The following is a 16114-nucleotide window of genomic DNA, read 5'->3' as shown; positions in this document are numbered from 1 at the left end:
TCAACATGCTCATATGCTAATGAAGAAGCTCTTCTCGCCCTCCTGTGGTTTCACGAGCGCTCGCTTCACGATGGGATCCGCACAGCTCACTCTGATCCTCTCCACGGTAGCTGGCGACCTCAGACTCAGCACGTCCTCCACTCCCCACTCCTTGCGAGCAGCTTTCAGTGCATCTCGGATGGCGAAGAAGACGCAGCTGCCCATAAATAGTGGCGGCTCACCAACACCACGCGAACGCTGAATGGTGCGGAGGTTCTCCCAGTTGACGTCCTTCAACAGGCTGACATTCATTTCTTGCGGAATGTCGCGGAAGCCGGGAATCTGCACGCACTGTCAGTACTGTCAACGTGCGAATTCTGTTGTCATGAGCCTACCTTATATGCACCAGGCCCTTTGGTGAAGATCTGCCCACTAGCACGATGCCACAATGACTCCTCCAGCGTGAACAAGCCCAGGCCTTGCACAAAAGCACCTTCAATCTGGCCATAATCGATGGCTGGATTGATGGACCTGCCAACATCCATCTTGATATCTGCTCTCTTGCATGTCCAATCACCGGTCAAAGTATCGATCTCCACTTCGGCAGCAGCAACGCCTTGCGTGAAGTAGAAGAACATCTGGCCAGTGTTTGGACCCCAGACATAGCCGATATCTGGAGTCTTGTAGAAGCCGTTGGCGCTCAAATTGACACGATCGAAGTATGCTGCATGCGCGAGCTGTTTCATAGTGGCATCCGGACCAAGCTTTTCTCGGAACGGTGCCAGACGTTCGTTGAGCTGAGCGCAGGCGTTCCAAATGGCGTAGCCGTTCAGGTCTGAAGAAGCAGACGCTGCTGTCGAAGAAGTGTTCGCCACCGTGTTGGTCGCTGTTTCAGAGATGAAGACGTTCTCCAATGGCACTTGAAGCGCTTCAGCCGCAATCATGGTCATCTTCGTGTGCAGACCCTGGCCCATTTCTGTCCCACCATGTGCTACTAGCACAGATCCGTCGTGGTAAATATGCACCAGAGCGCCAGCCTGATTGAGGAACAGAGCAGTGAAGCTGATGCCAAATTTGGTCGGGATGATGCTTATACCACGCTTCTTCCACTTGCTCTTCTTGTTGAACTCCTCGACCTCTTGCTTCCGTCTGTCGTACTCGCTATCCTGTAGTACCTGCTTCCACATGAGCGGCACATACCAGTCCTTCAGTTCTTGCTTGAAGTGAGTAATTTCGTTCGGCTTGTACATGTTGATCTCCCTCAGCTTCTCGACAGGCATCTTGAGATGATCCGCGACTTCCTCCATGTATGTCTCGGCGATGAACATACCCTGCGGACCACCAAATCCTCGGAAAGCAGTATTCGATACAGTATTAGTCTTGCAGATACGGCCACGCACATAGACATTGGGGATGTTGTAGACGCCGTCGCTGTGAGAAAGTGCTCGATCAACCACCGCAGCACTCAAGTCTTGACTCCAGCCTCCATTGTTGAACACATCTGCATCGAGAGCCTGGAGCTTGCCATCCTTATTGACCGCGACCTTCCACCTTGCCAAGAAAGGATGGCGCTGACCAGATGTTATGATGTCCTCGTCACGGTTCAGCATACATCGAACTGGGCGCTTCGTCTTGTTCGCAGCCACAGCACAGATACCAGTCAATTGGATCGACCGAGTTTCCTTGCCACCGAAGCCGCCGCCAAGCCGTTTCACCTTTGACACGATCTTGTTCGCAGCAACGCCAGTGACCTGCGCGACATATGCTTGAGTCTCGCTGGGATTTTGCGTCGAGCTCCAGACTTCCATCTCCCCATCCTCAGGCTTCGGTATGCATACCGTAGCGTTCGTCTCAAGGTAGAAGTGTTCTTGACCACCCATCCGCGCGATACCAGTAAAGACATGGTCGGCCTCCTTGAATGCTTTCTCGGTATCTCCGTTGTTAATGAAACGATAATGGTCAAAGTAGCTGTCTTGTGCAATAGCTTCTTCGATCGTGAAGATCGCAGGTAGCTCCTCGTACTGCACTCTCACGGCTCGCGCACCGGCTTCTGCGACTGCGGCAGAGGTGGCTAGGATGACACCGATAGGCTGGCCAGCGGTAAAGACCTCATCGACGGCGAAGAATGTCTCGTCGCAGTTTGGTGCACCCCACCAGTTGGCCTTTTCGTTAGGAAGATCGTGATGGTCAACATAATCTACCACGCCGGGAATGTCCATTGCTGGAGCAGAATCGACGGAAATGAGCTTGGCATGCGCCTTTGTGCTCAGGACTAGACAACCGTAGAGCTCGTTCTTCTGCACGGGTATGTCGTCGGTGTATTGAGCCTCACCGGTGCATTGCTTTAGCGCTGCCACATGAGGTTGCTCCTTGCCGATGATCTTCTTCTCGTAAGCGACACCAGCAAGATGGTCTTTGTGGCCCTTGCTGATCTCACGTTCGATCTCGCCCAGCACATCTTGATCAATCTCGACATCATCCCCAGCATTCAAGGTTGACAACACCTCATGGTAGAAGCGATAGAAGAAGCCGAGAGCCAAGCTCTTCCGGTATGTGGCCATACCGCCGGGCACGCCAAAGCGTAGATCAAAGTCCTGCTCCAGAGCGTTCATCACACCCTCGAGTGTTTTCGGATCTGTGAATTTCTTGCCTTCGAGGTATGCGACCGCCTCCTTCGCAGCGATCGTGATTGGTGCCAGTCCACCATAGACCAAGCTGCAGTTCTCGACCAAGTTGTTCTCATCTAGACGAACTCGCAGAGCCGAGTTGACGATCGCGATATCGTCGTCTTTCCTCTTGGACTGCTTGTAAGCTCGCATGATCTCCCGCTTCTCTTGAAATACAGGAATGCGAATGCTGGAGATGATTGCATCAGGTGGCAGTGCAGTAAGGCGGTATGCTTTGAAGAACTCCGACATGGGTATCTCAATTGTTCCTTCTAGTGACCTCGCTACCAGTATCGCATTCGTCGCCACGAAGACAGGATTGAGATCTGAAATAGGGCTTGCAGTTGCTAGGTTTCCGGCGGGCGTGCCTACATTGCGAATTTGTCGGCCAGCAAAGTATCTGATCTGCTTGTGTATCGCCTCGAAAGGCTGGCCGCGCTCCTTGCCATAGTGTTCGACAGCCTTGAGTGTCAAATCCTCGAGGTCGGTAAGAGTGATGTTGCCACCGATCTCTAGGTGATCGTCTGCGAACTTGTAGCCTCTCAACTCTGCGATGTCTCCGACAAAGACAGATACGGTATACTGCATGGCCTTAAACTTGACTTCGATTTGTGTCTCTGTGCTACCGCCTATGATCTTAGCAGAAGGATATGCGGACTTGATCTCGAGCAGCTGCTGGACCGTGACAGGACGGTACCATCGTTTTCGTTTGGTGCCGAAAGCCAGTGGCATGAATTCGTGCTTCTTCAATGCAGGAGGGAAGATGAGTTGTGTATCAGGATTGTATTCAATGAAGCCTGGTGGTGTAAATCGCTTGATAGGTTGATCGTCGCCGTTTGCAACATTCTTTTGATCAGACTTGCCGCAACCATTCGAACCATTGGTTTGGCCATTTTCCATACAGCATCCGCTCCCGCCATTGGCTTTAGCCATTCCACATCCTTTCGATGCGCCGAATGTCTGAGCTGCGTCGAGGATCGGCCGATATCCAGTACATCTGCATAAGTTTCCATCGAAGGCCTCCTCGATCTCAAGCTCTGACGGACTCTCGGTGTTGCGCAGTAGTGCGTACAAGCTCATGACTATGCCTGGTGTGCCTGCAGACGAACATCAGCTCTTGTCCCACTTGACAGAATGAAGTCCGTACGTACAGAATCCGCATTGTGACCCATTGCCCTTTGCTATCCGCTCTTGTGCCGGATGTGGATTCTTCACGTTGCCAATACCCTCCACTGTGATAACATGCTTACCATCCACACTAACAAGCGGCGCCAAACACGCATTGACAGAAGCGTGATATATCTTCTCCGAGGTCGGGTTGTACTGTGAGACCACGACCGTACATGCTCCGCATCCTCCTTCTGCACATCCTAACTTCGTACCGGTCAAGCCAATGCCTCGGAGGTATTCCAGAAGGGTGACCTCAGGGTCCGCGGTGTCGAGAGTGACCTTTGTGCCATTGAGGTAGAATCGTAGGGTATCGTCGTAATGCTCGGTCACAGATGAAAGGGATCGCTGTGTCTCAGCAGCGACTGCGGGATGCGGGTCTATCAAGCCTGGCGCCATGTTGTTGCTCAATATCCTAACATGAATGTGATGTTGTCTACTCCATGGAAGGATGGCCGCGAGTCTTATCGATGTCTTGAAGGTGTCATGTGTCACAATACAGACGGCCGTCCATATAGTCACTGATGAGATACATAAATATGAAGATCAATAGCTACCTCTGTATGAGCTTATCTGCCTATCGCATATCGCCGTGCGTGCTGGAGAGTGGCATTATGATGTTGACCGAAAAAAGCATCGTGCGGGGCTGTCGCCGCCATTGGTGGTGCGATCAGACGATACGACAATGGAAGCCTTCGTAATATGGCAGACTGCACTACCGCCCTTCGACGAGATATCGAGGACTCTGCTGAAGCTGCTTGGGTGTCGTGAATCGAAGATCCATCCTGCCGGCCAGCTCCGATGGACCTTACAGCCGCATTGCGAAGGAGCATAAGAAACATGTTCTGCTCTCAGCATCAGAACTGTGTTAAACAACATGGCAATCCTCACGGTTTCGATAACACGACCTCTTGCACAACAAAAGTGTGATGTGCAGACGAGAGGCCCGCTCCTCTTGACCACCGGCCCCGAAAAGTGCTTGTAAGTGCTGCAGCTAGGGGTGGTTGAGCTGCATACTATCTACTCGAATGAGGCATGAGTCAATGGAGGTGAGAAGAAGTCTCGTGACTCCTACAAGCTACAACTTTTGTGATAGATAAAGCGTGCGTCGTCGCCCTCCTTGACTTCCATCAGTGACCCCTCATGGACGCCGTCGAACAAGGCACGGCCGCAGAGGCTAAAGGTCGAACCGTCGTCGAGTTATCAGAGCGCATTTGTGTTCGAGAATGGCGACATACTGACGCCGCTTCTGGCTCTCACCATGGCGGCAACATCAAGGTCTGGAACAATCTCCGGTAGGACCTGAGCACGCGTTACTCCTTTGCGAAGTTGCGACATTGACCTCATCTTCTGTAGTAATCGAATGCCGCACCCATATACAGAAGCGAACGCCGCAGGATGGATAAACTTCTGCCATGACACTGTCAATCATCGCGGATCAGGTACTTGGAGTCCAGAAACCGGCTCCCAAGGTCCCAAGATACCGACAGGCTACGCAATCGCCATCAATGGAGAAGCAGTCGGTAGCATTGGCCTCAATTTCGCAGATGAGAAAGACGTCTATCTCCACCAAGCCGAGCTGGGCTACTGGCTAGGAGAAGAGCACTGGGGTCAGGGCGTGATGTCCAAAGCTGTGCCTGCCTTCGTGCACTGGGCATTCAAGACCTTCGGAATCCTGTTCAGAATTAATGGCTCGACGAGTGAGAACAATGTGGCCAGTGCTAAACTCTTGAAGAAAGCTGGATTCGAGTATGAAGGCAGACGGCCGAATTTCATCACGAAGAATGGTGTTACTACTGCGGAGCTGATATGGGGTGTGCTGAGGCCAGAGAACGACTAGTAGAGTGAAATGGGTGCTAATATTGGTGACCCCATGGCTGAGCATAGTGGGCGAAGCATAGCTGTAACGGTCAATATGCTTCACTTACATAAGATCAGGAAGACTTTGCACTACTACCTTCAAGCTCTTCTATTGGCTGCACCTACACAACAAGCACAGTAACGTGGTAAAAGGCAGTCATCATTCTCAGTGACGCCCCGTTTCGAAGTTATGCTGAGCTGGACGAAGGTGAATATAATGGCTCGTTCACTTTGAGAAGAGGGCCCACGACGAAAGGCAAAGCTTGCGGCACTGGTGATAGTTATGGTTGTGGATGATACATGACAACGTTGCCTATCATGTACCGATGATGCCACCCCCATAGCAGCAGATCCTTCTGACGCCAGGAACATCCATCTGTACCCGTCACGGAAAGCAGCAAGCAAGGGAACTCACCCCGCGCCATGCCGAGTCCGTGAAGCCCAGTACTCACCGATCATCTCTTCGTCGCCAGTCAGAACATCGTTTTGTAACAGGGCGTGCCTGCCGCGACATGCTCGTGGTATTCGCAATCGTCTTCTTCGATTGGCGCCTTGCCACTTTTCAAGCCGCCACACTGCACCTTCGCTGATCGCAGGGCAAGATCTTTGTAGAATTGAATCGGAGAGCCGACCTTGATCGTGTCGAGGTTCCGTGCGATGATGTCGACCGACAGACGTCTGAAGACATTTGCGCCTGCAATGCGAGTGTAAGCAAGATCAATATGGAGTGGTTTCACAACAGTCAAGTGACTGGGCAGGAGATCATTTACTTACAAGCACGTGATCCGTATCAACAGGCCGTACTGCGACGGTGTGGTCACCGCTGAGCGATTGGTCCCCATCGTCTTGCGCGCATACTGGCTGCTTCACTCTCAGGAGCCGCGTGCCAACTCGGACATATTGTATTGACAATCGGGAAGACATGGTGTAGTGCCTCGAGCCGTGGAGCAAACGGTAAACTTTATCCATACCGTCTCATGCGAGCGGCACACACCCTCTCCTCGTCTTCTCTCGACCCAGACCGCACAGCCACCCTCTTCGCCAGTATTCCCATCCCGATCGCTTCACCTAAACCTCCCTAGTACGAGTCTTCGACCGATAGCACTCCCCGTCACCGTGATCATGATACCAACAACCACCGTCATAGATCGGCCCATTGCCTTCGATTACAGTACCCCCCAGCTCTTTATACCTTGCCGCCACATTCCTGAACAACTCCCAGTATCGCTGCCCTGCTCTATCCTCCAATAAGATGTCGTTTGGCCACTTGTAGACTGCTACATCAACTAACAAGCGGCGTAGCCCATTGGGTCCAGCTGTAGAGGTGTATACACGGCCGTGTACCCCAGCGGGTACCCGGCACGCTTTATTGAGGGGATCAACGAGGGCGTCCAGAGCAGCGTCCTTAAACTCGGTAGCTAGCAATTTGTCGCCAAGAATCCAGCAGGAAGCCAGAAAGTCAACTTCATTGCAGAAGGCGTCACGGCCTGGCTGGTTGTCACTTGCAATGTAGCTAGTGGTCACGGCAGAAATGACAGGGAAAATGTAGCCATGATATGCGAAACGAGCGAAGGCTTCGAAGGCAGCTGGATCGTCGTCCGGCAATGGTATGCTCTGGCCATCGTTGCCACCGCGCCACTGTCCCTTGCAGGCAGCCAGAAAGTAGCCGGAGTTCCGCAGCAGAGCATCCTCGGAGACGTAGAATGTTCGCTGTGCTTCACCTTCTCCAACAATGACCGCTATGGGTAGCGAAGTCATGCTTGGAGCCGTGGCCATGAAGCGGCGGATGTCGTATGGAGCCAGATGGACCAGGTGCTCGTCAAGTGGTTGAGCTTTGTTGTGTGGTGCCGATGAGAGTGTTCGCCCTCGAGTATGCCTTGCTTGTATCCTGTCTGTGGTCGAGATGTGTGACAATTTTTGCAAGCTGTATGCCAAGATTCCTACCGTTCAGAGGGAAAAGGAGTGGCGGTGCGGTGACGTAAGATGATGTGGTGCACGTGACGTTCCTTTGTGCCTGCCGCATATAGCACGAAAGCAACTGTGCGCGTCCCCTGGCTACACATAGAGGCCGACGAGAACACTGTAGCTCAAACACCCACCGCCTTGAACTCAGCTTCACCCTTATCCGCCCTTCCAGAGCCAAATCTCATCTGACACAACTCAACAAATTCCCGCATACCCTCCGCCTTCTCATCCCTCTCCCCACCCGTCTTCATCTTCTTGATAGCAAGCAAAGCCTCCTTATCCCCTTTGTCTTGCGTCCATGCTCCCCTCTGCCGTTCCTCACTGGCTTCTTCCACATCATGCCTTCCACCTCGGCCACCCCGCGAACCCCGTCCACCTCGGCCACCCCTACGGTCGTTGCCTCGTCCGCGTGTCGAACGGCCTCTGCTCGGGTCGAGAGCACCGAGTAATGGTCCTCGGCTCCAGCTGAATTTGTCTTCAGGGCTGGGCTCGAGGGTGAGGCCATATGCGACCTGCAGCTGGGCCTGGAGCATGGGGTATCTCTGCATCAGACGCTTGAATTCGGCATCGTCCTCGAAGCCTGTGAGGTCGACTTTTGGCACTCGGTGCTTCGTGCCCGGTCGATCGCGTTGTCTGGCTGCGGCTTGCTGAATCACAGTGGCTTTCTCATCCGTGTGGTTGAGCTTGTGAGTCCTGTAGCAGATAAGAGAGCAACTGGAAAAGAGTATGAGAAGATGTAGAACCGCTAGAATAGAAAAGAGAGCAATACATACTATCTCAGCTCGCATATTGGACACTTGTACTTGGACTCCTGCTCATGGCAGACGCCACACTGAGATATTGACATGTTGGTGGACGGATTGAAACCGTCTGATAACGTTTTTCTTCACATTCTGTATGCGTATGTAATAAAACATTAGAGAGGCATGTGAAAGTTGGTGCTATATGATGATGCCAAGGCCAAAGCTTCGGCGACTCGATCATCACCTCCGGCTCACGCATGTCATCGACCATTCATTCACACATCCACACCACACAATGGCGCCTCCGCGATACCGCAGCCTGCTCGAGCTCGTTCAAAGACAATGGACCTGTCCTTCATGCGCCCGCTCGCCACCTAGAACCCTCCTCCACCAACCTGGCAGACGCCTCATCCAAACCACAACCAAATCCTCCCAATCAGCAGCAGCCGCCCAGCAAGAGATCCTCCGCCGACCCTTCAAGGCCAAGAACGCAAACACCCTCTACTACACCGCATCAATAATTCTAGGAACAGTAGCGATATCCTACGGCTCCGTCCCACTCTACAAGACAATATGTCAGCAGACAGGCTGGGGTGGCCAACCCATAAAGTCTGCCGCCCATGGAGGAGATCTGGATAATAGTCCCGAAGCCATAGCCGAGAAACTCACACCCATTACCACTTCGCGAAGACTTCGCATCACATTTGCGGGAAGTACATCGGATATCCTACCCTGGAAGTTCACGCCCCAGCAGCGTGAAGTCCGCGTCTTACCAGGCGAGACAGCGCTAGCATTCTACACAGCTACGAACCAGAGTCCGGACGAGGATATCATAGGCGTTGCGACATACAGCGTAACGCCTGCGCAAGTTGCGCCGTATTTCAGCAAGATCCAGTGTTTTTGTTTCGAGGAGCAGCGGCTGAATAAAGGCGAGACCGTGGATATGCCGGTGTTCTTTTACATTGATCCAGAGTTCTTGCGGGATCCTACTATGAAGGGGATTGATACGATTACTTTGAATTACACATTCTTCAGTGAGTCTAATATGTGGAGATGCGGTCAACGGTATGCTGACGACAGATGTAGAAGCCAAGTATGATAAGGATGGGCATTTGTCACCTGTGCCTGCACCGTACTGAAGGCACGGAGACATGAAACGAGAACATGAAATCATAAAAGACAGTACAGATGCTAAGGACCGGGACGGCCGAAGCAGAATACGGCTTTCCATGCCAAGATAGAGGCTACATCTTGCGCGGCCCAGCAGTGCTGTGAGCATATACACTCAGCTCACACAGAAGACCGCCAAGCATCACACCCTCGCCAGGTTTGCGCATGACCACTAGACCTTACGAGCAGGCCAGGGATGACAGAAAGTGCCACAGGCTCTCACGCATCATTCCCACTAGCGGGAATACCCTCTGTCCCTCGTCCAAGATCCTCACCTAACCTTTTCCCACCAACAGTCAAGGGCTTACAATCCTGCAAACAAAAGATCATCCTCGCCCACTCCGTCTTGGACGGGTTCCGCCACGCATGCATCGTCGCCCTCTGGACCATCACATCGCCTCTACCCATCACCTGCTCCACCCCATCATCCAGGATCGAAACGATCGTGCCCTCGAGCACGATGCCGTAGTCCACTGATTGCGTCCGGTGCATCATACAGGTGTACTGAGGCGCGAAATCGACGTAGCGGAGGACTGTACCACCGCCTGAGACTAGGCCGAGTTTGCCGCCTGCCGCTTCCATTTTGGAGTCGTGAGATTGGACGTCTTGGTTTTGGTTGAGGTCGGGTGGGAAGGAGGTTGTGTATGCGACGCTCATGGCCATTTTGTCTTCATCGTATCGTTGCCAGTCTACGGGGCGGGAGGAGTGGACGATGGCTTTCCCTGTCTTCTCATTATGGCCGGTGAGGTATGCGGTGGGACCGGGGAGGTGGGTGGAGAGTTGGTTCGGGGTTGGCTTGCGGGTGTCTGAGGAGGAGGAGCACATTGTGTTGGTGGTAGCCGATGCTGCTTGTGGGTGTTTTGGGATATGACAGAGAAGTGTAGCGTACTTAGTGTGATGTGTACACTATGTATAGTCGAAATCGTCGGATCGTGAAGCTAGACTAGTAACAGCACCTCGAAATCCATTGTCTCTCACCTCATCGGACTCCGGACGGACAAGGAGGGGTAGCTGCACGAATAATGTCTCTAGTAGAGTATCGATGTGGGTAGGTTCACGCAGGTACATCGCCGCTACCGGCCCATCCGCCCCCACTTCAAGCCAGGTCAGCATCAGGTCACCGTCTTACAACCACCGAGACGCCGTCCTAACAACATATCAGCAGCTGTGGGTGGGAAAGTGTTTAAAGTGTATCGAAGGATCTGCTGGAAGCCACCATCTTCCATAACACAGCAGCGGAGAAAGAGCTCGAACAAAGGTCAAGATGTGCAAGAAGACTACTTGCTCTACATGCCGTGAGCCAACAGGAGACCTTGATGAACTGCACGTATACAGCATGCTGACGTATCACGACAGAGAAGGCGACATGGTGGGGATGTGAGTCTCATCCGCTCTGATGCACTTGGCCCCCTCGGAAAGAGGGACCACATCGAATCCGTAAGACGATGTCAAGATCATCGTTCATCAGCTGATCTCTGTTCTGTTTAGGCGGCAACCATGTGCCGCAAGTCCTCGACGATGTGGCGGAGAATGAACGTTGCAGCTGCACGCCCAAGGTCGAGAAGGAAGGGAAGCAGTATCCTCCCAAGGGACCTCAACCTGATATGTGAGACTGCAGAGCCGGATTGTCTTTGGTAAGTAATGTTGATACACGTTATGCTCAGTAGATATAGCCATACTGATTACTCATGACTAGACATATTGACAATGAGCCATGTTCTGAACTTCATAGCTATGAATTCTGATCTAGTGTACAAGAACTTTCCTTCTCCATCGTCACTCAATCCGCATAGCCCACCACAATCTCAGTACAGCACATAATCGGCCCATCTCTAAGAACGCCCCTCTTAAACTTCCTATCCGCCTCTGCATACTCCGGATCATCAAGCAACTTCCCAAAATGCCAAATAGAAGGATACCACACCAAAGCAGTATCCTCCCACCCCACCTTCTCTCCCTCTGCACTCCCATACCCCATAACACTCCTCTCCGCCTCAGCAATAGTCATCTCCCCCTCCGTCGCGCGACTAGACCAGTCCGTAACGTTTTGAAGTGGAAGACCAGCGCCGCCGTAGCGTGCGCCGAGGGAGGTTTGGAACGCGGTGATGTAGTCGTAGAACCGGGGACGCTGGCCTGGGAGACAGGAGTCGAGGTTGAGCATTTGGATGGGGCCGGTATGTTTGGTGCCGAATGTGCGGATGAAGTCTTTCAGTACGACGGGTGGGTCTTTCTTGCGGTCGGAGCCGAAGGCGTGGGATTTTAGTGCTAGCGAGTCCACGAGGTCGGGAGGTGGGATGGAGGCGTCGAGACCGCTGTGGTCGATTGAGCTCCAGCCTGTTGGGAGGGTAGGGCCGGTGGGGTTGGCACGTTCAGCTGCGCCTGAGAGGTAGTGTTCGAGCATGCCGGGAGGCACGTGGGCGCTTATGGACCATTTGTGCTTGATATGCTCTGCCAGCCCGGCCGGGAGAGCCAGAGCATCATCTGAGTTGACTATATGGTCGAGGATGGCGTACTCCCATTTGATCATTCTGGAATCGTCACCAAGCAAGGCCTTGACAGAGAGGTCCTCTGGTTGGACGGTCCAGTGGTGAGCCTTGCCAACGTAGATTGGTCTTTGGTCTTTCGACAGATTCTTAAGAGCAGCGAGAAAGCTCTTCTCGTCGTTCAGGATGACAAGGTGAATAGTGACTGGAGCCATGGCTGGAGTAATTTACGTGTATGAGTTCGATTGTTGTCTTTGTTGGAGTCCTGCGAATTGGTGTGGATGGTACATCTCATTTTCAAGCCTGACAAGGCTTTACTTATACCACCTCCATCATGCTCGTCTCCAGGACATCGTCAACAATGTGACTCACCCGTCTTGGTCGGCGATAGCAGTGTCTGTGTCGTGCAGCATGAAACACATCCTGCTCGTCAGATGCCATAGGATCATGGCTGTATGTAGACACCGTGGTCGTCGATAGCATCTCGACGTCAAGCGCCATAAAAGAATGCTTTGGTGTAATTGGTCGACTCGTCTACTCCGGCCGTACGACTTGTAATGCTGAGGCTGAACGATCCTGAAGGATTCGGTCACGTGGCTCCCTCGCGTCGAGGCGCTGTAGAATAATCGTAAGCTCATCCTCCGATCCTTATGTCTTCTACTTGATCTTCACAATGTGCAATGGACTGATATTGGTTGGTATGACCTAGCCTGCTGAGTAATAATATGGACAGTCAATCTTCTGCCTACTCACGCCTCCGCCTCCTGTTCTTCGGCACTTCCCACTCATCCTCCTCGCGGATATGCATGTCCTTGACAATTCCCGCTAGTTAGAAAGCCGGACCTTTAGGGCGTATGTGGTACAGGTCCATCGCCAAACAAGCCGCCAGTAAGACCATGCATACGCCTGCTCATGAGATCCTCCGTGCTAGCCAGTCTAACCAAACTTCTTCGTGTAGCAATCGGGCTAGTCGTTCCACTATACGAAGGCTTCCTGACATGGCCACGACCACTGCGTGGTCTTCTTGATTGACCCCCACGGCCCTCGCCCGATGCTGGAGTCATGCTCAGAGTCTTGATCTCTAGCGGTCTATCGTCTGCTTCGGAGCCTCCGGTAGTCCGTCGATGATGATGTCGGCTGCTAGAAGAGGTGAAGTAGTCGCTAGACCTTCGCTCCTCAGCGGGCGTCTCTGCTTCGCGAGCCTCTGCGTCTCGGAAGGCCTCTCGCATCCAGCGACTGCATTGATCAATGTATTTGCGGCCTTCCGGAAAGATTGATACGAATTGCAAGAAGCCATGACTTATTCCCGGAATGAGCATAACTTCGACGTGTTTGCTGTCATCAAAGCGCTGAGACGATGAGACTAGACCGAGCTCCTGCCGTTCTCGGAAGCGCTGGAGGTGTGCTTGCCGCAGGCGGCCCGCGAAAATGATTGTGTCGTCGACCAGAGGATCACGCTCCCCTGTCACCATGTAGGTCTTTGGGAAGCGAGCCAGAACATGCTCTGGAGTGAGTATTGGCGAGAGGAGATGGTCAGTGGCAAAGTCCGGCTTGTTATGTGGTCCGATGTACAGGATGATCATCGATCTCAACATCTCTGGAGATAAGATGCGGTCGTTGAAGTACGATATCATGCTGGAAATGGCGAGTCTTGTTTGTAGTGGCTGAGGTTTCGTGGCCGATTCTAGCTTTTTGTGTGAAGCAGAACCGTTTGCTGGTGCAGGCACCGGCTTCTCCATTGCCACCGGTGACTCAGCGATGTTTTGTCCTTGTAACCACTTTCCAGTACTCGATAGGTTGCGGCGGGACGCCTTGGAGGTTTTTAGAGGCTCGACTTCGTCTTCGTCATCCGAGCCGTGCGGCGTATCTGGGGTGAGACGCCGATAGTCCTCACTTTTGCGACTTAGCACTGCCTTGTTTGTCTTTCTCCTTTCCGGCTGCTTCATCAACGCCATCTGCTCCTCAGTCATCCAATTCCTGATATTCATGTCTAGGGCAGGGTAGACCAACACTAATGCCTCAGGCATAGGCAGTGGCTGTTCAAATGTTCTGTCTTCGGGATTGTAACCAGCGTACGGCGACTCCGAGAGTAGCATACAAGTCAATCCTACTGCGAGATTTCCCCCAGCACTGTCACCGCTGATCACAATCTTGGGAACAGTAGTTCCCGTGAAGCCGATGACAGTACCGCGAGAGCTCATGATGGTATGATATGCATCGTAACATTCATTCAAAGCATACGGATATGGATATTCTGGCGCCTTTTGGTAATCCAGAGCGAGTACAGGTAAGCCAAGCTTGGCAGCCCAAGCCATGAGCTTATCGTCATGACATCTAGGGTCCATAGCAACAAAGCCACCACCCGGAACGTCAAACACGACCTTGTCATGCTGTTTCAGATCTTTTCTAGGGCTATCAAAGTATAGCCAGGCATTGATCGGCTCTGTGTAGCTGCTTCCGGCTGGTCTCGGTATCCTCAGCTGCCGAGGCGGGTACTTCATCATCTTGGGTCTCATGAGACTCGTGACTGCTTTCAAGTATGGTGTGTTCGGCTTGTCCCAGCTCGTTCGGAGGTGTTGCAGAGTCAAGCCTCCGCGCACTCTTCTGACCATCTCATCTGCCTGTTCTGCGCAAGCCAGATAGTATACTGTGAATACCATGCTTGCCAAATCCTTCAGCCACTTTGGACGCACGTGCATAGCTGTCCAGAAGCCTGCGTCTAACGCCGTGGTCACCCATGTCGCTCTGAAATAAGTCCTCGTGTACAGATTTGCCAATGGCTCGGGCGACTCCAAGCCTACTACTCGTGCAAAGTTTCTGGAAACGTAGAGCGTCAAACAGAAGACGACTAGTGTTCGCCATGCTGACAGACGCTTGGTGAAATATTCGGATATGTGACGGACTGGTCGGGGACCATGCTTGTTACCTCTGGCGAGGTACAGACTCCATAGTAGAACGACTGTGAAGACCTGGTACTTCCGAAAGCGTGTAGACGGGCGGCCAAGGACGTGATCTAGAGGTTTTAGCATGGACGAAGGAAACCGCATCACACGTGTTCGCCGTACCTATCATGGCCTGGCTGGGCGTGTGTTAGCATCGGATGAGGAGTGTGAGACGTTGGGCGTTATTCGAAGCTGAGTTGAATGGTAATAAGAGTTGCTCGAATTGTATACTTAGCCATGAACCAGCACTGCACAAGAAGAGAAGCGGTACAATCCTACGCTCACAGGCATGCTGCCATCGTGACCATTGCGAATGCAACGACTGGGCCGACGCTATACGTGTCGGCCGCCATGCTGATCTCTCGCGGCTGAGTTTGAAACATGTGAAAGTGGCTGGAAGGATGATGAATGCCACACGTGACCAAAAGTCTAGGTAAGCAATTTCACTTGGCGACATTCACTTGCTTTATTTTCTCTGCTCATGAAGAGCAACAATGCGATCGTCGATACTGCAATATAGACAGACCATCGATAACAAGCCACGATTGACCTGCGTCTAGCCCCAAACAACCATGAAGTTCTGAGCCTTGAATACACGGCACGCACGAGCGCGCGAGGTCCTGTGGCAATTCGAATGCTTGAGGATTCTCCCGGTCAGATGCCTTGGACCTGCTCTTCTATACTGGCTGTGTATATGCTGTAGGGATTGCCCAGAGTAGCAGTGCAGAAGTTCGCCGCTCCCAGTCCACTGAAAGCCCGAATTCATCGCTGTGCCGTCTGTCGACCCACCCGTGCTCTACATCGTCGACGATCTCACGGCTCTCGAGACTCCGGATTAGTGAACACCGTCTATCGCCGACAGCATGTATACTCTTTGAAAGCCCGGTCTGACATTGAGTCGTCACCTCTGTGAATGCTCCAAATCGATTCCAGCATACACTGCTGTAATGACCTGCCCTTCGCGTTCTAAGCTCCTTATAGCACTTCAAGGCGCTTGGACACCACTTGTACGGCGGTGCGACGTTCTGTTTCCACAACCAAAAGTCGGTACTCTGGTGTCCCGATACATTAGAATGGAAAACTCATTCCTTCGGTATCATACACCTTGCGCTCTTGATATCCCATCAATACCACGAGCT

At 52.6% G+C, this 16114-nt stretch overlaps 9 protein-coding genes across 9 annotated transcripts; 2 read left to right on the top strand and 7 right to left on the bottom strand.

Annotated features, from left to right (window-relative positions):
* Positions 1-9: 9 nt before the first annotated feature.
* LTS14_003396 (uncharacterized protein) lies at positions 10-4211 on the bottom strand (the record flags this gene model as incomplete). Its single annotated transcript, XM_064836101.1, has 3 exons — positions 10-321; positions 375-3742; positions 3797-4211. The coding sequence occupies 3 exons, from the start codon at positions 4209-4211 to the stop codon at positions 10-12; spliced, it is 4095 nt and encodes a 1364-aa protein (XP_064696310.1).
* Positions 4212-4955: 744 nt separating this feature from the next.
* On the top strand, positions 4956-5652 carry LTS14_003395 (uncharacterized protein; the record flags this gene model as incomplete). Its single annotated transcript, XM_064836100.1, has 2 exons — positions 4956-5107; positions 5169-5652. 2 exons carry the CDS (start codon positions 4956-4958, stop codon positions 5650-5652), a joined length of 636 nt encoding a protein of 211 aa, XP_064696309.1.
* A 493-nt stretch (positions 5653-6145) lies between these two features.
* LTS14_003394 (uncharacterized protein) lies at positions 6146-6514 on the bottom strand (the record flags this gene model as incomplete). Its single annotated transcript, XM_064836099.1, has 2 exons — positions 6146-6422; positions 6447-6514. 2 exons carry the CDS (start codon positions 6512-6514, stop codon positions 6146-6148), a joined length of 345 nt encoding a protein of 114 aa, XP_064696308.1.
* Positions 6515-6740: 226 nt separating this feature from the next.
* Positions 6741-7430, bottom strand: LTS14_003393 (uncharacterized protein; the record flags this gene model as incomplete). The annotated part of the gene is made up of 1 exon (XM_064836098.1): positions 6741-7430. The coding sequence occupies one exon, from the start codon at positions 7428-7430 to the stop codon at positions 6741-6743; it is 690 nt and encodes a 229-aa protein (XP_064696307.1).
* Positions 7431-7759: 329 nt separating this feature from the next.
* LTS14_003392 (uncharacterized protein) lies at positions 7760-8484 on the bottom strand (the record flags this gene model as incomplete). Its single annotated transcript, XM_064836097.1, has 2 exons — positions 7760-8351; positions 8411-8484. The coding sequence occupies 2 exons, from the start codon at positions 8482-8484 to the stop codon at positions 7760-7762; spliced, it is 666 nt and encodes a 221-aa protein (XP_064696306.1).
* A 191-nt stretch (positions 8485-8675) lies between these two features.
* Positions 8676-9519, top strand: COX11 (Cytochrome c oxidase assembly protein cox11, mitochondrial; the record flags this gene model as incomplete). The annotated part of the gene is made up of 2 exons (XM_064836096.1): positions 8676-9414; positions 9467-9519. The coding sequence occupies 2 exons, from the start codon at positions 8676-8678 to the stop codon at positions 9517-9519; spliced, it is 792 nt and encodes a 263-aa protein (XP_064696305.1).
* Positions 9520-9769: 250 nt separating this feature from the next.
* On the bottom strand, positions 9770-10375 carry LTS14_003390 (uncharacterized protein; the record flags this gene model as incomplete). Its single annotated transcript, XM_064836095.1, has 1 exon — positions 9770-10375. The coding sequence occupies one exon, from the start codon at positions 10373-10375 to the stop codon at positions 9770-9772; it is 606 nt and encodes a 201-aa protein (XP_064696304.1).
* A 955-nt stretch (positions 10376-11330) lies between these two features.
* On the bottom strand, positions 11331-12248 carry LTS14_003389 (uncharacterized protein; the record flags this gene model as incomplete). The annotated part of the gene is made up of 1 exon (XM_064836094.1): positions 11331-12248. The coding sequence occupies one exon, from the start codon at positions 12246-12248 to the stop codon at positions 11331-11333; it is 918 nt and encodes a 305-aa protein (XP_064696303.1).
* A 630-nt stretch (positions 12249-12878) lies between these two features.
* Positions 12879-15105, bottom strand: LTS14_003388 (uncharacterized protein; the record flags this gene model as incomplete). The annotated part of the gene is made up of 2 exons (XM_064836093.1): positions 12879-15046; positions 15099-15105. The coding sequence occupies 2 exons, from the start codon at positions 15103-15105 to the stop codon at positions 12879-12881; spliced, it is 2175 nt and encodes a 724-aa protein (XP_064696302.1).
* Positions 15106-16114: the final 1009 nt, after the last annotated feature.

Source organism: Recurvomyces mirabilis (assembly GCF_035927965.1).
Source record: "Recurvomyces mirabilis strain CCFEE 5264 chromosome Unknown scaffold_7, whole genome shotgun sequence".
Classification (NCBI taxonomy): Eukaryota; Fungi; Ascomycota; class Dothideomycetes; order Mycosphaerellales; family Teratosphaeriaceae; genus Recurvomyces; species Recurvomyces mirabilis.
This window is presented reverse-complemented; position numbering and strand designations above follow the sequence as displayed.